General features: G+C 38.2%; 1 protein-coding gene across 5 annotated transcripts in view; it reads left to right on the plus strand.

Annotated features, from left to right (window-relative positions):
* The window catches only part of ARL15 (ADP ribosylation factor like GTPase 15), a 251,984-nt gene that overhangs the window by 216,572 nt on the left and 8,626 nt on the right, over positions 1-26,786 (plus strand). For 3 of the 5 annotated variants that reach the window (XM_042028361.1, XM_042028363.1, XM_042028364.1), the window contains one exon: positions 10,673-14,389. The exons of 1 other annotated variant lie outside the window; for it this stretch is intronic. In XM_042028361.1, coding sequence (XP_041884295.1) covers positions 10,673-10,825 — 153 coding nt within the window. In that variant the 3' untranslated portion in view covers positions 10,826-14,389. Of the gene's footprint in view, positions 1-8,785; positions 9,210-10,672; positions 14,390-26,786 lie in introns of those variants that run through there. One more of the 5 variants, XM_042028366.1, reaches the window with a different exon arrangement.

A 26,786-nucleotide genomic window follows, 5' to 3' on the forward strand; every position in this document is an offset into this window, starting at 1 on the left:
ACAGCAGGCTGGAACGGCAGGAATGAGCACAAATGCCAGGTGGCAGACAAGATGTATCAAACTCCAGAGCTGCAGCGGGGACCCCGGGAGGTCTGGGCAGGCAGGGGGTGCAGGGCTACAGAGTAGCGAAGGCTCAAAGCGGTGACAGGGGCAGGGCGGCTGCAGCCTGGCTCCCAGTGGGGCAGGGAAAGGCCAGGGTGGGATCCTGGGGCTTCCCCTGAGGCACCCTAGCAGATGGTGAGAAAGTCCCTCTTTTAGTGAGGTAGGGTGTTAAATAGGGTCCCAGTGTAACAGCCGCTCCAGCAAGCGGAGCTCCACTCACAGTAGAAGGAAGGCAGCAGAAGGCAGAGCACCGCAGTGGTGATGAATTCTCCTCACGACAACTGCAGCTTCTCTCCCCTCCGAACGCCAAGAGCACAAGAGAGCTAGGGGGTCCACCCAATCTCTTTTTCCCAGTTCAAATATTGTGGCATCTCGGCCCTACACAAGGAAACCCCATGTAAGACAGAGTAGTCAGCTGGACCGCTCCCCAAGCTGTGGCCAGGTTTTTTGTCTCTCTTAAGTATCCAGTCATTATTGTCTCCTAGCAACACATATGGGGAAAATTCCTTAACAGGAAAAACAAAAGGAGAACTCCTAAAACCCCAACATATGTGAAGGTTGATATCCTTCCTGAGATATCTGTGTATCTCTCTTCTTTCTTGTATATGCAGATGGACTAGTTTGAAAATAAACCAGTGGGAGATCACAAGTCAGAATTATAATTTAATAGGAAAATTAAAATAAATGCAATAGTACAAGAACACTGACAGAGTCAGGATACAACCTGATGCCCTGTTAGTCAGGGTGGTGGTAGCAGTCCAGATGAAGTGGTCCTGTTGAACCAGTTATCCCGTAGAAGGATCTGGTCTTTACCTGAAGGTCCATTTGTAGCTCTTGTCCCCTGGGAATCTAGTAGGTAAGCCTGCTCATGCTGTTCCAAACCCCTGATTATATCCAGGTGGGAATGCTTGGCTCCTCCCCCCTGGGCTGAGCATCTCACAATGGACTGATGTAATTCTATGAGTCATGTGGTGGGTCCTTGATTGCCCATTAAACAGAGATAGCCCCTGGAGGGAGTCATCAGGGATGAGTCATGGTAGGAGATAACGAACACTGCCCCCACCTGCTTTAACAGCTTGTGAAGATGATCATAGAATACATGCTTTTGGTTATATCTTACATTGTAACCTAGGACAGCACTCTTGGTCAACTGCCTATTATTTAGTCTCTTTCCTTGACGTGTGGATCAATATAATGTAGGGAAGCACTGTCTTGGTGCAGTAAGAGAAAAATACTCATTATTCATTTTCTTATGCCTTCCCATGGAATATGTTTGCTAAAAGACTTTTCAGAAAGTCTGCTGCAACGTATGGTAATGGAATGAAAAACACTGTCACTTAAAAAGCAGAATGATTCTGGCCCATTACCTTTAAGTTCAAGAGTCAAAAGAACAACTCACCTCTTTAGCATCCCATTGCATTCACGCATCTTCTCCAAATCCATCTGGTCATCCATGTCTTTTCCAGTACCACTGCTACAAATCTCTGCATTAATTCGCTAATATTGCTTCCCATTTACTTGGTAAAGTGCTCACTTTTTTTCCATATCAGTGATTGCTTATGCATTTCATATCATTTTAGAATTAGTGGAAGATTTGTTTTACATGTGGATGTTCTCGTGTGTACAGGACTGCGTCTGAACTGAGCTGTGTAATTTTCCTCTTAGTGTCCTTGTGCTTTATAAAGAAATCTGAAAGCAGTGAGGGGGCCTTACTCAAGCAAGCATGAAGGGGTTCTGCGATAATTCTAGCTGGAGAGTTAAAAAATATCAATAAATAGATGAGTCTGGTGCTACCTGGTATAGTAGTTTTAAGTGGTGGCTTGCTGTGAGTGTGGAAATATTAATCTTTCCAGAGACATGGACCTAGAAAACCCAAAGTACAAATCTGCATCCTCTAACCACATGGCAGGAAGAAATCCTCAGAAACAGCTCCCACAGAAGCTCCTGTTGCTGGAGAAGCTGGGAGGGTCACAGAGCCTGTGGCATTCTGGCAGTCAGCAACGGAACCTGGCAGAGGCATGGTCTCTGGAAACACTTTTTGCTTAACAACTGTTTTATGTTAACTTTTTTAAAGTGGCTTTATTACACAGTTTCTGCTTTTGAACAAGAAATTGTTAATTGCTGTTAGTTCTGGCTTCCATTGCCTCTAAGCAGACTTTGTTCAACAAGTAATTCTCCCATTGGCAAAGGACCTGGAATGAGGTTGGAACCATCCTACACTTACACACTGTGCTCTGTACCTGGTAAGGAACAAGTGAAATAGGCACAACCACTGTCTATCTCTTCTTGTGGGAGCACACACTTCACAGAGCCACACCTACTGCTGAGCAGCTTTTCTTCTGCACTCACACTGACTGTTAACTTGGAACAGTGTCAGCAGTGTGAATGTGGGGAGCCAAACACAAAGCCCTTAGAAATATTGTTCTTTGCTGCTGATACAAGGGTACATGTCCATACAGTGTTTTGGTGCTTTGCAGACGTGGGCACAGTATACAGAAGTTATTTATTCAAGTACTAGATTTATGTACATGTTCAGGCAAATGCAAATGAATCATCACACATGCACTTCTCCAGAAAATACTGTTTAACTGTTATCTGAACAGAAAAAATGCTATTTGCAGAAAGGTTGTTATAAATAAGGATTGATCATTGGACTTCTCATTACTGTAAAGGTTATTTTGACATTCAGCATCGCAGGTGAACTTTTCTGAATTGGGGAGGGTAAAATCTCAGCCCTTTTGTCTCAGGTTTTATTACTAGTTCAAACCACAATCTGTAGTTAAAACTAGCATATTTTGCTGCTGAAATCAGCATACTCTGTCAGTTGTCTTATATTCTGAAGTAAACCATGAGTACCTGCAGTCTATTTAAAAAACAAGGATGCTACAAAAACTCTGTAATCTCTGAAAGAGGTTTCCTAAAGGTCTTGAGTGTCAAGTCTGTACTAGTTATTTATATTCCTTAAGCTATTTAACTGAAATTATAACAAAAACAAACCTGAGTGAGAGACAGTAGAGAGGAGATGAGTGGTGGTATAGTAAAACCTTTCAGTAGGTTTTCTGTAAAATTATCTTTCGATATGTTCCATTCTATATTTTTTGTTAACACGTTAGGGCAACGATAGTAATTTAAACAAGTTGTCCTAAGTTTAAATTGATCTTATATTCAATCAGTCATTTTTGGTACAGCTGAAGAATATACTTGGATATGCTAAGAATACACTAAAATAGAAAATTGTCCTTATATGCAGTAAGTTGGCATTCTTGTGTCTCTGCTTTATGTGAAGGAAAAAAGATACGTGAATTTTAGATGTCCTCCAAACAGCTATCTTTAACCAAGGCTAATTTTCAGCATTACTCTTTAGGATTTTATAGTCTAACACTTTACCTGTAAGTGCGTAACTGTCAGACAGTATCTGTGGCAACCCAAATTACTTAATAAAACACAGTGGGTAAGAGAGAAAGCAAAAGGAGCAGTAACTTAAAGTGATGTCTGATTTTCACTTCTGAGTAATTCTCTGAAGTAAAATAAGAATTAAAGCTGCATTAAAGGAAAGTACTTTACTATGCTTTCATTGCATGCATTTTTGTACAGTACCCTCTTCCCTGTTTTTGTTTCCCTTGTCACTTGAGATGCTGTTTCGCTCACTCTAGGGTTGGATAATTGAGAGTCCTTGTCTTGTTTTTCCAGTTATGTGGTTATATGAACCTTAATCTGGAAGTCTGTTTTTCTCTATATAAGTATGCTCTGCTCTTTTTGTGTTATTTGTATTTCTTCTAGTTGTAAGAAAAGTACATGCTTACATGAAGGGAATATCCTGGGTGAGTAAGACGTGGAAGGCAAAGCATAGTTGGATGTTTTTGGCAGCTACACATGATTTACTGTTTCTTTTGTATAAAATAACAGAATCTAACAAAAAAAATCTAATGCCCTGTAGTAGACTGTTGTGTGGTGAAGACTTGTGCAAAAAGTTAATGGATCCTAGTAGCTTCTCGAAGCCTGTCTTTGCTTCCATCCACATACAAATCTCAGTGCTACTTCTACAACCTCTGCAATTTTCTGTCCTCACTCTCACCCATCTTATTTGTCCAGACCCATTGTAACATGACTATCTGTAAAAAAAACCCCAACTTACCCATTTCAAAAACCTTCCAGCTCTCTAGCTGACTCCCCCTTTTCTTGTCTCATGCTTGCATTTGTCAATACTCCATGCTCTCTGGAATGGTGTGGCTATGCTGATTTTTCAGGCATCCAGTTTCTTAATTTTGAATAGTTAGTTATCTTCTTTAAAATACATTTCTTTCAGCTGTCACTTGCAATCTGAAAGTGTTGTCACTTGTGGCCACTGGAGTTAACAAGGATGGAAAAGTGCACAAAGCACTGTGTACATTGTTTTAAGTGACTGTTTTCTTCTTTGTAAAGACTTAGAAGCCAAAAATACCATCCGGCTCTCTTAGAAAGCTAAGTGCGAAGCTCAGTTGGACATGTTTCAGTAGTCTTTTATAAGAGGTGAAATCTAAAAGAAAAAAAATAAAGTTGAAATCTGTACAAACTAGAAATACCAATTTGTAAAGCATTCACCACTACTTGTGAGACATAGTAAAAGGCCTCTGATGGTTTCATAATCTTGTCTAGAGAAATCTGCTATCACACAGAAATGCTGAAGAAGACAGACTTGTTTTTACTTTTGATTTTACTTCAGCAGGTTCTATTTTAAAATTAAAAAATAAAGGGGCACCTCAATTACATAAATCTGCTTATCATAATATGTACTTAATGGACTCACTGCAAATTTTTAACATTGTACATACAGACTTTGGATTCCTTGGCACAGTAAAGTCAGTGAACAGTGAAATACGTATCCTCAAACAACTAAAATATAAAAGCATTTCTGTGGCTGATAGTGTTGCTGGACCTCAGCTGGCATTCCTGGGAGTAGTCCTGTGCATAGGTTGCTCCAGACCACAGCACATCACTATCCCTTCTCATCATCTGAGGCACTTTGATTCCCCTCCCTGTTGTATAAGAGATAGTGCATATGGAATCAATAAATATGAGGTACAGGTGCTTTAGGTGGAGTGCTTATGATGCATAGGTGCATTACAGGGATCCCTCTAGACAAGGATGAGATCATTGTTTCACTGTTAAGAGGAAGCATAAGAGCAGGCATACGTGAAGTATCTTTTCAGGAGAAGTGAAGTGTCTCTGTAGGATGAATAAATATTACAAAACTTTGGCTGACAGTTGTGCACATTACAACAGCTGTTCTGGTCAGACAGGAGGTCCTTTTTAGCTAAGTGGGCTGTCAGATAAGGAGCTTTCTTCAGGAAAAGCATGGATGTGTTAACTCCTGTATGACACTGGATTGAACCAGTTGATTTAAGATGAAGTGGCTATCAGTCCACTCCACACAATCTTATAAATCACTGTACTCAGAAAAGAAACAGCAGAAAAGTACATGTAGCAGCTCAAGAGGCTGTGCAGTTTGCAGTCCAGCACACCAACATAGACTAGAGTGGATTTCAATTTACTTTTCAGCTTCAGTGGTGATTTAAGCAATGAGTTCTACTCTATGGTTAGTAGGTCAACATTTGTGGTTTCCATTTAATTTGCCAGAATTTCCTTTCTTTTGTTTTCTCTTTTCTTCTTTTAGACATGACTTCTTTTACCTCTAATACCATCCTTTTCCTTACTGCAACTGTTGAAAGCTTTTTTGTTTATTTTAAAGTCTTCTGTAGCAGTATAAATATACTCTGAGCCTCTAATTATGGTATTTTTTTCTGTGCCACCTGCAAGCATTTTACCTTTTTAGCTGCACAGTTAATTTTCTTTAAGTTCCTAATTTTATGTAGTTTCCCTTTTTAAAACTTAATGCTATGTAAAGGACTCTTGGCTTTTTCTATTCTCCAAATATACTAAATTTGCACAAGAATTGTTACAGGCAGCTTGTCTGTTGTTCCTGGAGCTAGCAAGCAAAATTCCTTTTCTCTCCTTCGTCTTCTAAATGGTTGCTCCAAAAAGAAGATTATTATAATGTCTGAAAAGATATTACCAGAATCACAGCTCAGTGAAACTTTAACGGTGTGAATATGGAATACCCCTGTCTCCCATTATTACTTTGTTTCTTGTCCATGCAGTTTTGGAATGGATGAATGAAGCATGTCTTATGGTTAATACATGGATTCAGCAAATTAGATGATTTTAGTTCAATTCATACCTTCATCAGTCACACTTTTGCAGTAATACTTGGTAAATCTGTAAAGGTCTTTCAAAAATTTACACTAGTGGGGGCACTGACAAGACCAGGCAGCCTTTGATGGATGTAACAGACATGTTGTGCTACAATTTTTTGTCCCAGTGAAATTGTTCAATAAAACAGTGATGAATGAAAAAATATTTTATTCATTAAGTTCTCCATTTACCAGCCTGGTAATGTAAGTGACTATCTGAATTTTGTATTTGTTTACAACAGATTAGTCACAGTGGGCTAGAAGCTTTTCTGTGTTGATGAAATTTGGTAGTATAATTTTGAATTTGAATGAAAAATAATGCTTTCAATCAGCTTTTTTTTCATGTTGAATAATAGAGATTACTCTTTTCATATATTATAATATCTAAGTTTTTCTGTAGATCTTGTGTTCACATGTGTGGTGAACTGACTAGATGATGAGGTTCAGTAATCGAACACAGAAAAGCTTTCAGCAGGGCCTGGTTACTCAGCTTACGTATATCAATTTAGTAACATCAGTTCCACACTGCTATGATAATTTACACCAGCTGAGGTTCTGGGCACTGATCCTTTTTATTGTGTCTTGACTTTTCTAGCACGTAGGTTAAGCAACATTTGATAACCATATGTTTAGTGTATTGTGCCAGTAGAATAGGACTTAGAAGGTGGAGTGTGGGAAGAGTGGGAATTGCAAACATGTATTGTTAGATTTTACTGACTTCAGAATGTGGCGTAAATACAATGCCAGGTTCTCTATAAAACAAGGCCCCCATATGGAGTCAAGACATACAGTGAGATCTTGTAAAAATTAGTAAATAAACCTTAAAATTAGATTTAATTGGTTGTATTTTCTTCTTAGATTATATCTCAAAAATTTAGCAAACTCAAAGTAAACTCTTAAAAATGCAAAGCCAGTATGTAAAAGCACATCTAATGCGTCAGACTTCTGAAACATGTTTGAGTCTTTATATTCCACTGCAGCATCCATGAACAGGCAGAAGGCTTTTCACTGTTTATGCTGAGGGGAAGACAGGAGCCTCTCTTAGGAACTCACCCCTTTGTGCTAATGTAATTGAAAGGAGCTGTAAAATAGTAACTTCTGATTATGCAAGAGCTACCTAGGTATGTGAGTATTCAGAGAATTTCAGCTTTCTTTGGATACTTTGGTGATCACTGTACATCCTCTTAGGAAATCTGCAGGGAATGAATGTGGATGATGGTCAGTGGGGCAGAAAGCAACGAGAAAAACAAATGGGGATGGAGAGCTGAGAGCATTCCAGTGGAAAATTCAACTATACAAAAAGAGTTGGGCATCTGATTGTGTCAGTCTTTTCATGTTTCATCTGTTGCATGTAAAAAATGATTATCTTTTCAAGTCTAAAAAAAGTACTTTGCTTTTAGAACAGAATTACTTCTTCTGAGTTAAAGGGAGGAAAAGTTACATTAAATTGGAAAATATTTGTCTGTGCAAACTTCTTTCTGGAAGTTTCAAAGTTCAGAGAGAGCTCGCTTGCAAAACCTTGAGGTTTAGCAAACTCCATTGTGGTGCGAAGTTTAAAGGAGGAAATATAGTAACACACCACAAAGTGTCCCTTGGGTTGTGGAAAATCACTTCTGTGCTACTTCTGGTTTAGTTAGTTATTATTTGTAAGGCAATTAGTGTTGTTTTTCTAGATTTCTGTATTAGACACGAGTCATCCAGCAAATCTTTTTTTTCTCTGCAGAAGGTATGAATAAAATAGCTGTTACTTGTGTGAATATAATCAGTTGTGTTTTCATGCCAGTATCAAACTCTCACATTTAAGAAACAACTGCCTAACAAACACTTTCATTTTAGCATTCATCTAGGATCTTTTAATGCAGATACTCTGAACTGTTCCTTAGTGTGGAAAGTGATGACAGCACATCACCGATTTAGTAACATTTTGATTACACAGCTAGAAACACACAAAAAAATTTTAATCAACTCTGGGCATTGAAATAATTTATCTACAAAATTTGTTTCACTAAACCAGTTGGTGCTGTTGGCATCTGCAGTCACTGAAATACAGCTTAAAGGCATTGTGTTTTTCTTGGCTAGAGGCTACCTTGGTAACTTGTGTTGTATTTGCCCACAAATGCACAAGACTCAGTGCTAGTCTGCTTACTGCCATCATTTCCTTGAGCATGTGTTTCTACTTTTAAACCCAAGTGCTGTTCTTACAATGTAATGACCTTCCTTCGTAAGGCAGAGCCCTAATTCAAGAGGCTGTGTAAAGAAGATTGCAGACTGACTTCAGTGAGCTCCAGGGTCTGATGGCAATAGTTTTCCAGTAGAGGGGGTGTGGTGGACATCCTCTGGGTTGTGGGTCTGAAACATCTCAAATTACTCAGCCATATTTGTCAGCTTAACACCAGCGGGCAGCTCTATCCACTAGCTGCACTGACACTTTGCTTTGTTATCCTTTCGTGCAGCTTTTGCTTCCTCCCCTCATGTGACAGTCAAGGAGGATGTTGCTGAAACAGGCAATAGAGCTTCCTTACCCTGCTTCTCCAGTACTGTGATCAGTGCCATTAACTCAGTATATTAATGGGGATAAATTCAAGCTGCTGGAAACATTGCAATACGTTACAGAGATGAGTATCTTGGTTTTTATCACATATAATCATGCTAACATATCAGATACTGATGTGGCACTGAGATAGCAATGCTAAAAAATAGGTATGTTGATATTAAAATAGTGGTTTGTTGAAAGCCCATTTATTTCAACTTGTATATTTTCTAAAATTTGTGCAAGGGGAAGTGAATGTCAAGTACCACACTTCATTTTCAAATGTTATTGATACAATTCTACTTCGATGGAAAGAGATTTAAAATTTTTCACAGTGTCATTTCTGGGTAAGCAGAAATTCTCATCTCAAAATCACAATTTTTTCCCTGATATTTGTTACTAAACATTCTGGTTGAAATTCCTTTCTGAAAAATAAGAAAGCCTTCCTGACACATAATCATGGTTGAATTAAAAATTATGTGAATTTATACAACTCAACTTGGTTTCTTCTGTTAGAATACATTAATAGATAAACAAAACTGTTGTTTATTCTGTCAGTAGACACTGTAAGAGCTACATAGAGATGTTGCAGTTTGTATGGACTTTGAAAGCCTTTTTATTTTCCTTTCTCTTTTTTATTCCTTCTGTACATGGAGCCTTACACAGTGTGGCTCCAGTTGCCTGTCTAGGGCCTCTACTGCCTACTATGTTATTAGCAACTGTTCCTGTAACTGTGCTGCATTTTTATGACACAGTCTGTGATAAAAGAAAATTAAGAGTATTTGGCAATAATTCCCACAGACAAAAATGTGCAAACTAAGTCAGGACTAAGTATTTCTGTTATATATGGACAGTAGCAAGATCTGAGGGTTGTAGTTTTGGATATAAAAACTAAATGTCTATTGAACAAGTCAAACATGAGTAGACTTCTGGATCAAATACATTCGAAGACTAAAATTTTAATGAAAACAGTAAACTGGACCAGTATAACCTGCAGGTTACTGTTCTCTTCTAAGAGACGTCAGAAACATGTTTTGATATTGTACTTTCTATTTTGAAAAGTGATTGGAATATACCACTGAACTAAAATCTTTCCTTTCTCAGTCTTTCTGGGTCTGTATTTGTGCCTTGACAGTTGATGCAATGTCAGTAATGATTGGTGTTTCCAAGAAACTGCATCATGTCTCATGTATAATACTTATTACTATCATCCTAACAGCAGTGTGCTAGTCTTCTGTGTTTAATTTTAGAAAAGCTAAGAAATTTTGAAAGAATTTTTATTTTTATAGGATTTTCTTGGTTACTAAGAGATGCTGTGCTATAGTTCATGTTTGTCTGGAATGTTTAGGATCTGTACATTTTTTATGTTTAATTTTGATGTTAGAGTAGTATGGTGACAAATTCTACATCTTAAGTGTTTACCAGTAAGAGTATAATGAAACATACATTTTTAACATTAAAATACAAATGCAACCTGGAATTTCTTACTTATTTTTGCTGGTTTGGATATGTTTTTGAGCACATATTTCATGTGCTTTGCTCTTTGCCTCAAGTCAGTACAATTCTTCCTCAGACCTCCCATGCTGTTAAATGTATGGGTAGAATGGTAGCTTCTAAGGAGGTCGCTCACCCCTAAAGAAACACTTTCAGGTCGTGTCATATAACCTGTATTATAAGAGCAGCTGTGGGTAAGATTCTAAAAATGAATATCCTGATTTTTTTACATGTTTTTGTTTGGTTTGGTTTTTTAGATGTGAGACAGAGAATTGTCATAATATAATACATCAGTCTCTTTTTTTTTTCTTAATAGATAAAAAAATATTTTGAACTTGAGCCACTTGCACGTGGAAAGCGCTGGATTCTTAAACCCTGCTCCTTGGATGATATGGAGGCAGTAAAAGACAGCTTCTCCCTTCTAATAAACTTGCTAGAAGAGAGAGACTTCGAACCTTCAAGAATGTGAAAGCCAAGAGAAAGAAGTGGTTCCCACACATCACTGTACCTGCTCACTCTGTCACAGCTTAATTGTGGTGTGGTATCAAGGCTGAGCTGTGATATGTTGTTCATACAGAGTTAATGCAGAATGTCGCTTCATTAAAATAAATGTTCTGTGAATCAGGTACACAACTATTTCCAGTAAAGTTGTCTACACTACTGAAGTAGGAAGTTCCTCTTTGTTTACCACTATTTCTGCACACTGCATGTTGCTTTCTTGCATCGCGATCATCCTTGGTAGAAAATGTTACACGCACAAAAGTAACGTAGTCCGTAAAGGAGGAATTCCACGTATTACCTTGGATTTTAAAAAATAACTAATGTCTAAAGAATTTGTGAGTCTAATTTAGCTTGCTTATTGACCTCACATTATGGAAAAGCACAGCCACTGAGAACCTTAATAGGATACCTAAAAGGCAGGCAGTTTCATGTTAATGCAAAGGTTATTCCTGAAGTTTTACTAAGTGAAAACACAGAGTACAAGTTAGTTGAGTCCTCTTCTAAAGTCACTGCATAACCCTGCCAGAGGCAGTATGGTATTTTGCTGGAAGTTTACTGAAAAGTAAATTAATAAATAGATGTACACAGATAACAGTACTTGGGGGAAATAGCTTACATAAATAGGTGATCTAAGTAAAAAGGCTTTTAGAAGTATAGGAAAGATTTTAGAAATATACAGCAGTTGGATAAAGTAATAAATTTCATTGAAAGTTGTTTTCCGTAAGAAAAGCAGAGCAAATATCTGTTAGTTCATCTGCGGAGGCTTTATTACTAGTTAGAAGTGTAAGTGATTTTAAGTAAGGATTGCTTCCTTTATCACTCATTCATAGACTACTACTGTTATTGTAACATTGCCAAGGCATCTATCCCATAATTAAGGGTCTTCCAGTGTTTGTACTACAAGCTTGTCTTTTCAAGGGGATTATATCTTGTTCTTTCAAACTTCCTGTGGGCTAAGTGTTACTTAGAAGACAAAAAAGTAGTCGTTGGAAACAACATTTGCAATACATTTAGAAAAAGTCTATTTGGTTCAAGTAACACAGTCCACATTTCCTGTTTCCGTATTTTCCCCATTGTAGATTTGCAGTATTTTGGCTGCCTTTTGTTGATTTTTATAAACCTTATAAACTGATTTGGTCCATTAAAGAAACGTGCCAGGCCACTGGTTCACCAAGTCAGTAACAACAGGGTATGTGCAGATCAGTCACTGGACTGGTGCACGCCTTGAATGCTGTGCCTTGCGCATTCAGCAACGCTTGTGCATGAGTGTCTGCAAACACAAACTCAAGTGAGGTGTCATTAGTTCTTCATGGACTCTGCTTCTGTCTTGAAACACACAATGCCTTGTTTTCAGGGCTTTAAGCAACATATCTTTCCACTCTGAGCATTTATCTTCTGTTTGAAGTTTATTGTAGTTTCTCACTAGTTTATTTGGGGATAAGAAAATAGCGAATATCAGCTTTTAAAGGCTTATAAAAGCCATTTCTCTATTACTTGTAATTTTACTCTCTGTTAAGCAAAATGTTTCTCATAGGTATTTTAGTTTACTTTTCAACTTCCATTAATTTCTTGCATTGCTCCCACTGTTTTAACTGCTTCCTGTTATCGGAAAGAAGCTGGGAAAACTTGTAAACTCCTTGTTTCATTTTGAGATGGAATAGGCAAGAAGCCTGAAAGGCATGTCCTTGCTTTGTTTTATATTCTCCTTCCTGCCAGGTCAATCGTCTCACTTCTAATACTTTTGGAAACAACAAAGAACTGGAATTGTTCATTTTAAAGCACAGAGGAGCCCTGCTTTGATTCAGTTCTCTCAGCACACTTTAGTGGGGACCCAGCTGCCCATCAGTTTTTCTTGTGGGGGCTAAGAAGGTTCCTTTCCCTGGATTTAAAGAGGAACTGGATCTAATTTACATTTCCAAACTCTCTCTTTGCTGACGTGAACTTAAAGACTACAGAGTCCCCAGATTTCTACAAGGTCCCCAAATTTCTGTCCTATTTAGAGATAATGAAAAATGAGTGGTGAGGAGGAGGATTATTTCCCAGAGAAGACAGACAGTTTGGGGAGACAAAATGAGGAAGCTTTTACTGCTTTTTCATTGGCCATTAGTTAGAAGATGTGAGATGATGTTTTCTTACTGTTTTCCCCCTGCTTTCCTTTAGTTACAGACCAAAATGTACAGGAAATGAAAATAAGCCCAGCTGTATTTCATTCTTGAAACTGTACTTATTTCTACCATCAGTGAGTTTTTCTGGTCCAAAAACTTTAGCAGCTCCAAGTTATGTTTTGGTCATGATCTCCCGGCTATGCACTGTTTGAAGGTGCTACATGACTAACATGGAAAGGCTCAAGAAGTCCATGATAATGTGGTTTTGGAGTATGCCAGTGGCCACGTAGACTAGGACCTTTTGATATTTCATTGTTTTTTCTTTAGGCAAATGTCAACTGCACAGAAGCAGTGATTTTAATTTGCAGAATTATTTTGAGTATGCTTTTTCAGTGATCATTCCTCATCATAGGTTGAAACAATACCTCATAACTGCTGAAGGCTAAGACCAACACTTAACTTTACTTTGAATGTAGTACTTCTGTGGTTTTGTGTTGTAGATGGACTTGATGGATGTGTACCTTTTTAATGTCTATAAACAACTTCACCTTTTTATGAGGGGATAACAATGTTCATAGCAGCTCATGTCACACTTTCTTGTCTATAGTGTTGTTGAGTGCTCTGGCTATGGTAGACTACTTAAGCACCATTCAGTTTTCATTCAAATAACCAATCTCAATTGCTTTGGGTTTTGTTTGTTTTAATCTTTTCACATGTGTTTGTCATTTAGGTGGAATAAACTTGGGCACTAGGCTCTACTTTCCATGCAAGTTCATTAAGGAGTGAACATTGTCTTTTTAAAAAAGATACTGTGCTTTTATGTTTTTTAGCCATCTGTTAAGTTACTTTGTGTGTGTATGTATGTGTGCCCACACTGGGCTTCTACTCAGACCTGTGGCTGTCTGCAGTGTCTCAGCCATCAGAATGAAAACATTATCAATCAGTATCCAACAACAGCTGGTTTTGACAACCTTCTGTCTGCTGCCTAATGCTTTACAACTCATCAGTAAGACTTCTTTGTCTACCCACTCTGAGCTGGTAATCTTAACTGCTTCATGTTGTGTCCTGTACTTGTACTTCTGGCACTTGTATGGCTAAAAAGTTAAGTCTTAGTGGGTTTTTATATTCTTTCTTGCTGTATAATGCTCCATGTGTATCTTAGCTTGCCTATTCAAATGCGCTATACAAAAATCTGTGATGTATTATTTCATTTAACTTCTCGCATTTCATTATATTTATAGAAGTTGCAGATTTTTGTACCGTATTACTTAATACAGTTGCCTTTTTGTAATGGCAATTAATTTATATTACAAAAGTTTGTATCTTTACTGTAGTCGTATCAGTTAACTGCCGTATTATCTTGACTTTATACTAAGAATACAGTGTCTATACACAGACGTTGACCCAATCAAGTGGTCAGCTACTGACATGGGGAACTTGTACTGTTTGTGATTTATACATGATTTCCACTATCAAAAAAAAGAAAAAAAAAAAAAGAAAATAAACACCATGTAGAATTGAGTTGGTTAGTTTTTGTTTCTCAAGTAAGTAGCCAGTTTGGGAGCATGGCATATTACCTTGATTTGGATTCTTCAAGATGAATTATCTACTCATAAGTGAAAACAAATACTACTGTATAATCATTGGTACATCATACATGGTTGCACATTCACATACATACATTTGAAATAGAAACTTCCCAAAACTGCCTGATTTATTTCCACAGCAAGATGTTGTTACGCTGGAAATATATCTGAAAGATATTGCGGGTTTGTTGGTGAAACAGAGATTGGAATAATCCCTACACAATTATTCCATAATATTAAATGGAGGCACATGTTTATGTGACTGGAAGTTCTTTTTAAATAAATGACGTGGTAAAGTACATATGCGGAACAAAAGCTACGGAAGGTGAGCAAAGGAATATATTCTGGGAAAAATAGAAGCTTGGTTCATTGATAACAACTCAATGTTATCCTGTCAAACACTGAGTAGAAGTTGCTCTCACAATGCAAGTTGTAACAGCTGATAGAAGAACACCATGCTGAACCAGACTGAAGTTGCTGATGCAGCTACTGAGGTATGCTTTTTTCATGTCACTGTTTTTAAATCTGCCTCTTAACCAAGACTAGGAATGAAATGAAAGATTTGTAAACTGAGAATTCTTTTTAATTCTTTTGTTTCATACAAATAGGAACTGAAAACCAGCTAATTATGCCTCATTTGATAGCTCTTAAAAGCATTTTCATTAGCTCATTAGCCCTTTGACCTAATAGTTTAAACAAATAAAAACATCTGTTTGTGTCAGCTGTAGGGTTAGTCATCCAGGGCCCAGGTTAACATGAGGATAAGAGGGAGTCCATATCCTACATAAAAACAAAAACCATGCCTTTTTCAGCATCTGTACTTGAAAAGGACACCTGAAATCAAGTAGGGCTGTACTGAATTCTGCTAGGTGAAGAAACCAAAAAAAGATCATTACCTTTCTCAATCCTCTGCCCTCATGAGTGAACTGACTAATTTCATTGTGTGGGTTCGACTGAAGATGAAGTTTAAATAGTTCTGAGACATTTATTCTTAATTCTAGCTGCTTTTATTTATTAGCTGCTAAATTTAAAGCTAATGTTAGCAGCTATATTTAAAGAAGCCAAAGTAGTCTGTATATGTTGCTTGTTCATTCACCGAATTTCGTAGGAAAATGTAATATGTGGTATTCTGGTGGGTTTTAATGGGATATATTCAGGACACCCTTGCTCGTGGAGGGTATGTTTGTGCATCAAACATGTTCAGCACTTCCAGTTATAATGTCTTAAAGATGCTTTAGTTTTTTAATCACTGAATCTCTCTAGGAAAGGCAGATATTCAAATGTCAGTATTGGTACTAACAGTAGTCTATGCAACTCCAGTTACCTGTGGCAATAAGCTGGGGGAGAACAGAAGTATTCTAACCTTGTCAGGGTTACAGTAAACCCAACTGAAGTAATCAGCACAAGGTCCACTACTGGTTGGAATGATTACAGAAAAGAGACACTTTTTGCCTGAAAATAGCTTGAATCACATAATATTCTGAGTTGGAAGGAGCTTACAAGGATCCTCAAGTACAACTCCTGGCCAAGTACAGCTCCATCCCTAAGAACAGCACCATGTGCCTGAGTGCATTGTCCGAACACCTCTTGAACTCTGTCAGGCTTGGTGCTGTGACCACTTCCCTGGAGAGCCTGTTCCAGTGCCCAACCACGCTCTGGGTGAAGAACCTTTTCCTGATACCCGACATAAACTTCCCCTGACACAACTTCAGGCTATTCCCTTGACTTCTGTTGGTGGTCACAGAGAAGTACCTGCCCCTCCTCTTCCCCTCACAAGGAAGTTTTGACTGCGATAAATCTCCCCTCAGTCTCCTCCAAGCTGGCTTTGGTAAAGACCATATTTTTAATGAAAAGCTGTTGTACAGCTAGTTTCTAAGCACAGAAACATTTCCTCACACATGAAAAAACTGTACATATATTTGAAAACCTGCCTACTTAATAAGAAGCAAGAGGCATGAATTGTACCTAAAACTGACAAATAAAACCAGCCACCACAGTACTTTTTTTTCACCTGTCACCTTGCAACAGTGAAATGCTGTTGTTCATTTTTATTACTATGCCATGTAACTATAATTTATTGCATTTCAGTATGCACTAGAAAGTATTTGCATGTAATAAGTAAAAGAAGACAAAAAATCCTTTTGTGGTTTGGCAACTTCCATGTATGAAGAGCTGCCGTCTTTCAAAGGAAGCACTGAACACTGGAGTACAGGAGCCTTATGTTATAACTTTGTTATAAAACACTGCCAGCTGAAATGCTAAATCATTGAAATCTCAAACAAAAGGTCTAGTGCTGTTCAAATGCATAATCCCAGAAATGGTATGCAGGAGAGAGGAAATCATGACTTGCATATGAATGTTGCAAAACCAAAACAAGTTTAATGGCCAATCACACTGCAAAGTGTTTGGTGTTTTCACAATGTGACAGTCTTGAATTAGGAAGGTTGATAGATATTTCAGGATCAAAAGGGCATTATGTAAAAAAATGTAAAAAGTCTAATTTTATGGTAGGTTACATTTTGGGCTTGTCAACTTCAACATACTCCTTTTAAAACAATAATTCCTGCTGTGCATTAAAAGTTGACGCTTTAAAAATCTCTTCTATAGAAATGAATCCATTTTATGTTCAGTTAACATACACTAAAATAGCATTTTTTGTCTTGTGTCACTTTCTCATTTATTTTAAAGCATATATCCTAGCTTTCCTCAGAGAAATTTATACCCAAATTGCAGTATTATTGTAACTTTCGAAGACCCTATTTCTACCAGTATGAAGTTTTAATCCTTGTGGAAACAAATACGTTTTTGCAAAACTAAGTCAGAATTATTTTATTCTAGCATTCCCATGTCTGGTATTTTTGTAGGACATAGAGATTCAAGATGTGAATCAGATTGTACTATTTAAAATTAACACTGATTAACTGCAGTATCTGGAAAAGTTTTTTTTTTGTTTAACATTGGAATGAAAAATGCAATCTTATCATTTTCTCAATATTTATCTTGATGCAGAGAAGAAATTAGCACTCATTTTCAGTAATATGAGTTATAACAGCATTAGTCCATTTTTAATAAATTGCTTTGTTTGCCAGCTAGATGTAATTCTCTCTGGTTTACACATGGATGTCAGAATTGAAAGACTTCCTTCAAGTATTTGAAACTAAGATTGATTTTTAAAAATGCTAATTGCCTTGTCTAAAGTATTTTTCACATGATTTGCAAGAGTGTGATTGATGCAGGAAAGTTCACTTTTGCCTTTATTATATAGAGCATGACCTTTTGGTTACAGTAAATACAGTACTGCAAGTCTGTGAAAGTCATCACATATACTAAAGGTATTGAGACCATTTACCTCACATTCCTTCCTATTAGCTTCCACAATTAACATGATCCACAGCTGAAAAAATAATTGTTTGTCAGTGATTAATGACGTGAAATCGTCAATCACTGAACTTGACAGTATTGTTTTAAAAAGATACTGCAAACAAATGTTTACCTAAAGATAGTAGTATGTTACTGAGGCTTTTTTCCTCAGGGTTCTCTCATTTCATTCACATAACAAGCTGATTTTAGTGCTCACTCATAGACTAAAGGGAGCTTCTTTTCCTTTTTCTTTTCTTTTTTTTTTTTTCTTTTTTTTCTTTCTTTTTTCCTGGTGCATTAAGAGTACCAAACACCCATACACCAACGTCTTTAACAGAACCAGGAGCATTCCTGGTAACCCTCTGAGATCTGAGACAGAACTTCAGCTCTTTGTTTATTTGTTTTCTTTTGTTGGTATGATGTGCAGACCTGAGATTTTGGCTCAGGCCTCTCTCCACTGAGAAGTGCCAGCAATATGGGATTCTACTATTATGGGCTATATAAATACCTTGCCTATTTTTAGCACTCGCTTTTGATCTCTGAAGCATTTAGTATCAAATGTGGTGGTTTCATATGTACATATGTATATCTACATATCTCATATGTAGATATATTGGTGACATAGACATTAAAGAAATGCATACAGTGTTTGTAGATTAGAAATATCTTGTTTTCTAGGTTCTCAATAGTAAGGACAGATCTTCCATGAAACTGCTGTGGGATGGTAAATCTTGTTCTGCGTGCTTTTTTCTGAATCTGAGAGATTCAGAAAGCAGTTTTGCTTTTAGGTTTTGGCTCAAAACAAATTAAACAGAAACTGTTCTTTCTTTCAAGTTTGGTACTTTATACTACCTGGATACCAGTGATTAGGATGTTCTCAAGCACTTTGTCTGTGTGAACCGTTTTGCATCTAACCTGATTAAGGCCTGAGGAGGTGTTCACTACTAGTCAGTGTTTCCAGTTAGTGACTGGATCCTTTTAATTTCTGCCTGCATATAGAATTTTAAAACCCCTTGATATTCACACCTGTTTGCACATCTCTCTCCCATGTCATGCAAGTGTGCCCTTGGAGTGGTTGTTAATACCGGTCTGGAATTCCCCTGGCACCCAAGGACCAGTTAATTCATAGTTGTGTCCAGATGAGACACAGTATTGTGTTCTTTCTCCATCAGAATATGCATGAAGGCCCATTTTCTCACCATCTTTTGTGCTTCCATGTCTGGTTATTTTGGGTGGGAACTCTGGTTCATGCAGTAATTGATCTTTGATGGTGGGTTTATCTTTTATCAAAGCAGAGACTATTACAGGGGGATAGTTCTGAGACTCTTTTATGATCAAAATTACAGGTTACAATGCAAGTAACTAGAAAATGTAATTGTTAGTAGATGGCTTTGAGTATAACTAAAAGCCAAGGTCAACTGTGCCTTGCTCCAGCTGACTATGCTGAAAGTTGATTCTCATTTACTAATGTCAGAATCAAACCAGAAAAAGTTGCCAAAAATAGATAATGTCTGGTTCAGCATGAGGCATGCAGAAGGTGATCCCAGTGAGATGTGGCCCACCATTCTGAATGGACTGAGATGTCCGGCACTGAGGCCTCCTTAGGGATGGCCATTTGCCCGAGCCTGTGACCTATTAGCCATAGAGATTTGTTTGCCACAGAGCTGAGGGGAGACACGAGTTTGAGGAGGCCTCAATAGCGGCTCTGCCTCACCAGGTGATGCCACCCCATGTCCTCCTCCAGAGCCGGGTGCTGATGACCCACAGTCGCTGCTCCGGCAGAGCTGCCGCTTGCCAGCGGTGCCTCTACCACAGGAACCCTGACTGGCTTGTCGGGAACAGTGTGGAGTTTACAGCCATGCACCAGCCATGCCTGCCTCACTGAGACAAGCAGTTTTCGAGGTGACGAAAGAAATACTGAAATGGGAAAATCACTGCTGGTGGCATGCCTTCACACCTGTCATGCTGTATTACAGTCTCAGTCTTTGATTATTGGTCCCATAAAGGTGTCGTTTTCTTCATGTTATTAAAGCAATTACAGTTATTATACTTAATTTGTCCTTTCCGAAGGGAGCAAGAATAAATGAGGGAGAATTTGCATACAAATTGAGCCTGATGTGGGGGGAAATTGCAGCAGGTGGTGAGACTCTGAGATGTTATACAGGAGTATGGCCAGAGCTGCCCTCCTCCACAGCCCTTTGCTGGTGACCCTTTGAGGAATGTCTCACAACTGTCTGGTGGATTCATTTGAATGAGGGACAGTTCGGCTCACTGTCATCCTGGGCAGATCAAAGCCTGTGCCTTGACCGGCTGCATGGACAGAAAAGGCATGTGAAAGGCCTCCCCTCCCCCGGGCCAGTCCTTTTCCTTGGCACTGCTCAACCCTCCCCACCATTTCTCTCATGCCCCATTCCCATCCATCCTGTCACAGGCTACCATGAATCACTACCATAAATAAAAAAGATGCTAATTTTTGGACTGCAACTCTATGAACTTCTTCAGAAAGCATTTTCTGCTGTAATCTGTTCCATCAGAAACCTGTTTTTTCTCTTCATCTACATCTGTTGCTCAGTACTAATCCTCATATTACGCCCTCTCAAGCATTCCCCTTGCATACAAGGTTCTCAAAAGCAAACAGTTTCAAATATGTTTCTGCATTCTTAGCAAAAACAAACAAACTAATAAATAAACGTAGTTGTCAGGGTGTTCAAATAACATACAATGTGTTTTTATTTAATGCAAAGAGATACAAGAAAAAAGACATGTTGACCTCTCTCCAGTAAATTTTCTCAAGAACATTGCAAAATACATGTAAACTCCCTTGGCCTATTCAACCTTTCCAGATGCATCACTCTCCTGGGTAGTTAGACAGATGTAGAGTCAAGTGGGAGTGCAGATAAGCATGTTGGATACCACCACTGTACTGACATATGTAGACCTCCATATGGTAAGGTAAATGCCATCGTTTTTTCCCCCATTTTAAAGTTTCCTATGAGGAAACTTTAACCTTATCTGTGGTTACAGAACAAAGGAAAAATCTTGTCTACATGCGTTTTACAAAATATCTCTTTCATGTAATCATTTATGGGCTGTGATAGCTGGAATACATAAAATGTTTCAGTATTTATTTCTCCTTCAGAATCGCTCGGATTTTTCTTCACCTGTTAAAATGACTTGCTTCTATTGAGCAGTGTCTGTTCTGCATGTCTCTATTCTGTGGTTACTTTAAGGCTACAGTATATCAGATTCAGTTTCTTGAACAAAAAGTTATAGAAAATTGAGAGAGAAAAACATTACCAAAGTAACTCAATTAAAGAGTCCTGTAGGAAAGATCCTTGTGTATGCTCAAAATGCACTCAGACAAATGTGTTGAAAAACAATAAAAAATATTACACTGATGTTTCAGAGGATGTAAATGTGAGATTCTGTTACCAGAACTACTTTAGTGTCAGATATACATACCTATAATTAACTTTATTTTGAAATTTTTTCATCTATCCTCATTTCTCTATCTGTCTTTTTAACACAACTTTTCAAACAGCACATGGTCTGGTTTTGATGCCCAGTAAAATTCCCTGTCGTCCTTCAGTTATGCCAAATGTCAAAATTAGGTCATGACTGGCCCACCTTCATGCTAAAGCAGTTTATCAACCCTTTTATGGGGATTTGCAGCTCCCTATGGTGCTGGTGGTCTCACAAACCTTTGGGATTATACCTTTTTCCCTCCATCCGTGAATTCTCTGTATATCTGCAGCATTTACACAGCATGGAAAGAGTGTCCAGTGGATGAAAAGTCTTCAATGAATGGAAAGACAGAACAAAAATATTTTGAGCAAGAGAGCATTTCCTTAGCAGAGAATGAGTGCATGTTGAATTTGGCAAATCTATGTAACCTGTCTAGAGGGGATGATGAGAATCACCCTCCCTCATGTCGGACAAATGTAGTTCCGAAACAGAGGCTTAGTTTCTTGATCCATCACCTTCAAAACAGCCCCCTAATCCTTGGTCATGGTATCATGGATGTGGGTCTTGAGGGATCAGGTAGAAGAGGCACATTTTTTTCTCTCTGACTGGCCGGGTCACTCTGCTTGCCTTTTTTCCGCAGGACAGACAGGCTTGCTTTATTTTTTTCCATCTCAAGGTCATTGTGCAGTTCTCTGAATAGGTAGGTCTGGTGCCTGCCCAGAAACCGACTGGTTTCAGAACACTGGTCCTCACCTTACCTATTCAGCTAAAAGCCTAAGCTTTTATTCATTTGCTGCTTAATTTCTTGATCTCCAAGATCCTGAAAAAGGCCCCAACATCCAAAGGATGTGTTACCTCCTTCTTGTACAGCCATAGTAACTATGAGGCCTGGGAATGCCTTGAGCAGTGACTTGGCTACAGACAACATCTTCTCTGTGGAAGGTGGTGTCTGTGGCACAGTTCAGCACAAAGGCTGCCTAACAGCACAACTTAGCTTCCTTAACAACATGGCACAATGCCAGTAGCCCTGCTCAGACCATTGTCAGAAAACATCTCAAAATCATTCTGGGAAATATTTTCTTAATTGACTGGTTATCTCAGATTCCCTCTCCCCCTTTCAAGTAATTAAAATCTTGCTGGGAGAAAGGGCAGTTTTTAGAATTTGACATACAACTTGGTGTGGAGAGTATTAAGGATGTGGTGCTGTCTTTCAAGGATGCCAGTTTTGTCTGGAGCCTCCCACAGAACCTCCATTGTCTGTTTGATATGAGCTGAGACCTGTTGTGCTGCTGACATTCAGACCATCATCACATGAACAGTTGTGTAGAGGTGTAGGTAATAGTTTTAAGCATGCATATTTGCAGGCAGCAACTGCCGCATGACCTGCAGCTATCTTGCTATCCAGACAGAACAACAGTTAAAACGGATGAAGTTGTGTCAATATTTCCCCATTTTTATCTAGGTTTCATGGAGTGCCTTTGAATGTCTGTCTGGGCAGTACTATCTGTTAGCTCTCTAGGGAAGATGTTTTGTCTGATATAATGATCTATTTCTACCAATTCTCCTTCTCACATCAATATTTAATCAGTGCCGTAGTCTTGTGTTGTTGGAACATCCTGACTTAGCATCATTATTCTACTATGGCTCTGTCTCCTTTGTTATTCAAATAGCTTTACAAGCCCACAGCATTAAGCCTCACTCTGTTCTTTACAAAAGTGAGGACTTTTTTTCTTCCATTTGGCAGGGAGGGAGATCAAATGCAGAATGATTTTGACCTAAAGATCATCTGAACTCTGAAGCAGTGCTGGTGCTTGAGCATAGGCTCTCACTGCAGTGCTTTCCCTATGCAACTAAGGCCTCCCACAGATGAGACCAGCAAAGCAAGTTTGTAATCCTTTCATGTTAAGCTTCCCAATGCACTTTCACTTTGGTAACTCAATGAAATTTGTCTCGTAACAAGGGGCTTGATTTCACTAATCACAACTAGCATGCAGTCCTCTTGTACCTTGCAAACAGTTATGATTCTTTTCTGCAGCTGTTCTGCAGGGGAGACAAGGTTGTGTCCCCAGCATGGCTTGGGTTTTAGTTTTTTTAGAGTCCTTTGGGATAAAAGTTGTGTTTTGCATTGCAGTACTAGAGTTTTAGATAGGCAATGTGTACAATGGTGTAATTTCACCTGGTACAGGCCTTGTATACTTATATCTTGGGTCACATTAAGAAGATGATTGAATGATGGTTTTCATGAAAGACTAATTTTAAGGAGTCTTTTGTCTAAGCATTTCATAGATTTATCTTTTTATGTGGTCTGTACAAGAAAGGATCTGTTGGATGTAGTTAATTTCTTTCAGCTGTAGCTAGACATTCACATATATCTTTTAAACCGTGTGAAGTTAAACCCAGTTAGCCATAAAGAAAGGATATCTGTTCAGAGTCTGGAATCTGTTCTATTGCCTATTTCAAACCCTCACTGTTGGATTGTTGGACAGTCCATGTTGTTATTTAAACGTGTTGTTTGGTTTTTGCTATAATTCAAATCATCAGTTTCTAATTTTGAAGCGAAGTTCAAACTGATTCTATTTAAACTGAGTTGTGCCATGTGGCTACTTCAGCCTCAAATATTTTTAACTATGTTAAATAATTATAGTTTTATTGGAAAAATAGGGAAAGAAATTAAAAATTTTCTTTAAACTGAAGTTATTTGTGATTAAGTAACTTCTTTTCAAATGAAAATACACTTGTAAATTAGAAGTGTCATGATATTACATCTTTTCTGAACATGATATATCCATCTGTACAGTTTTCCCTGACTCACCAGAGCTGAATGGCAATTTAACACTGTTCAACAGTGAGTCACTAGTGCTACTTCTTGCAACCCATACTTGGTTTTACAATAGGTCTGTTCCTACCTACTGCTCTTAATGATCTGTATTGCAGCAGATGCTTGTTTTAGGTACCTGTGGAGAGAGTATATGCCTTTTTTCTTTCTGGTTTCCCTCTGGAGTTGTTTTCTCCGTACTACTTCATACCAGATTAAGTTCCGTCCATCTTATTTCCACTAATGCTTTCCAATGAAATGCTTTGGGATGACTAATACCCAGGTGAACCTGCAGTCTCCCTCTGGTTTCTTTGGTGTGAGTTTATGAGGAGAAGTTTATTTCTGCCCTTGTTCCTCATCTTCAGCCCCTGGTGTTAGCACCAGTGTCACAGCCTCAGGTTCCACTGTGGCAATGTAGAGCAGCAGCAGCACTGGGAACCAAAAGTTCCCACTGACCTGTGTATCCCTTTCTCAGAAAAAAACAGTCTAAATAATATACCACACTCCAAACTGGTATAAACTTTCATCTCATTTCACTGTTTTCAAGATAAAATGAACTGGTTACCTGCTTAATTTTAGCTTTCTTGTAAATCTTCTAACAGTCATCAATCTTACACAGCTTGCACATGCCAGGTCAGCAAGCACTGTAACAGAGCCTCACCAAAACGAGATTTGTTTACTGCATATTCTAAACATGTGGCACAATTTTTGTGCTGTATCATTTCAATTTTGTGATGTTATCTTTTCAATTATGAGGTTGCTGTGTCTTCTGTTCATGGAGACAAAAGGAAGAAAGCAAACACATCACAGGCAGTTCCTGGTTTGCAGTATTGAAATAGATGAAACGTTTCACTATCTTGACTGTATCAGTGCACTCAAGCTGGATAAATTAAGAGTCCTCTGACCCTAAATAATGGTTTTTGAAATGCCTTCTTCAATTATATTGAATATGAACCAACTCTATTTTTAAGAGGTTGTATCTAGTATGTCTATATTCAGTCCTGTTTCTTTCCCCACATCCCCCCCCCGCCTTTCCTTGTTAATTCATTTATACAGGGTTTCTTTCTGCTCAATTTGCATTCAAATGGCTGTCAGGGGAATTTATGGAAATAATATAAGTGCTTTTATCATTGTGTATTTAGTCACATGTGCTAATTTTCAAAAGATGAATTTGTCTAGCATCTTAGCAAAAGAAAGAGTAAGAGTCAAGCACCAGCCTTTACATGGCTACAAAGCTGTGAACTCCCAGACCAGCATCCCAATTAAAAATTTTTTGGCTCAGCTGATATATCTTTGTCTGTTGTTTTATATGGCCCATCTTACCCGTTTTCTGGCAGATATTTTCTGCTTCTCCTGCCTTCTTTGCAAAGGAGGTAACAAAAACTACCCATCTCTAGATCACACTGGAATCTCTTTCTTCTTTGTCTTTAGCAGTGAAACACAGGTTTACTGAGTTTTGGAAATTTCACCTTTGTGTGCTCTTTCTTTTCCTTAATTGGTATTAGAGCAATAGTGGGGCACATCTCCTTCTCACAGTTAGCAGCAGCTCTGCAAAGGCCGCCATGAAACATCAGTGGGTACCTGTGTGGATTGATTCTCTGAAAGCTGAGTCTGCCCCCTCCTTTTCTCAATGTTGCAATCAGAAGATTCCCCAACCCTCAGTGTATTTGGTAACATCTTCAGCAAATTCACAGCCAAGACAAACTTAGTGTTGGCCAAACCTGACATCAATGGCTTATCAAACTGAGCATGTAGTAATAGTGTAGGCAATATGATACTTTTTGGTCTGGCTCATTTAAGAACCAAGTAACTTTACTTATTCTTTTTGGCCCTTAATGACAAATACTTCATCCTCTGGTTTCTTGAAAATTGGAGTAATTAGTACAGAAAAAGACTTCCATCAAGCATGTAAGTTGTTAATGAAAATAGTTGGTGACAGAAGAATGGTAGCTTTCCAGACAAAATGGTAAGAATTTATATTTTAGATCTACTTTTAATCTGTCTCAGTGGCAGATTTTCAACTTTACTTATACATATCTTCTAGAAGAAAGAGAGAAATTGTGTAAACATGAAAATTACATATTTCAAGCCTTTCAATCTAGTGAGTTCTAGATAAGTTTTGTTAGTCTGCCCTTTTTATTTGAAAAGTATGTAATTTATATAACACCAAAAAAGAGGTCCCGTTCATTATGGGAGTGTGAGTTACTGATTTAATTATGAAATTCCTGAAATGGTGGAGGGTCAAAGGGCGAGTCACAGAAGTTTTCAAATCTGTACCTCAAGAAAAGTAATGTCATGTCCAAGTATATTTAGTGAATGATAATGCAAACCACAGAAAAACATAGAGGAGAGGAGAAAATAAATTCCCTGGCTCAAGATGGGAATATATTGAACGCTTAGAGTCAGAGAAACAATAATTTAGAAGGGAGTGTTTCCCTGGATTCTGCACTACTAATAAATCATTGCTGGTCATGGAATTTTTAGTGGTCCCAACAATGATTACATTTTGCATATGCTGGTCACACTTTGAGCCTACATACTGTCCTTTGTTCTGCTCTCTCCATTTCTAATGCTTCAGGTGCTCTCAGGTGCTGAGGA

This window comes from Corvus kubaryi, unplaced genomic scaffold (genome assembly GCF_017639235.1).
Source record: "Corvus kubaryi isolate FWS band 111438036 unplaced genomic scaffold, C.kubaryi_AGA036_p1.0 37308, whole genome shotgun sequence".
NCBI lineage: Eukaryota > Metazoa > Chordata > Aves > Passeriformes > Corvidae > Corvus > Corvus kubaryi.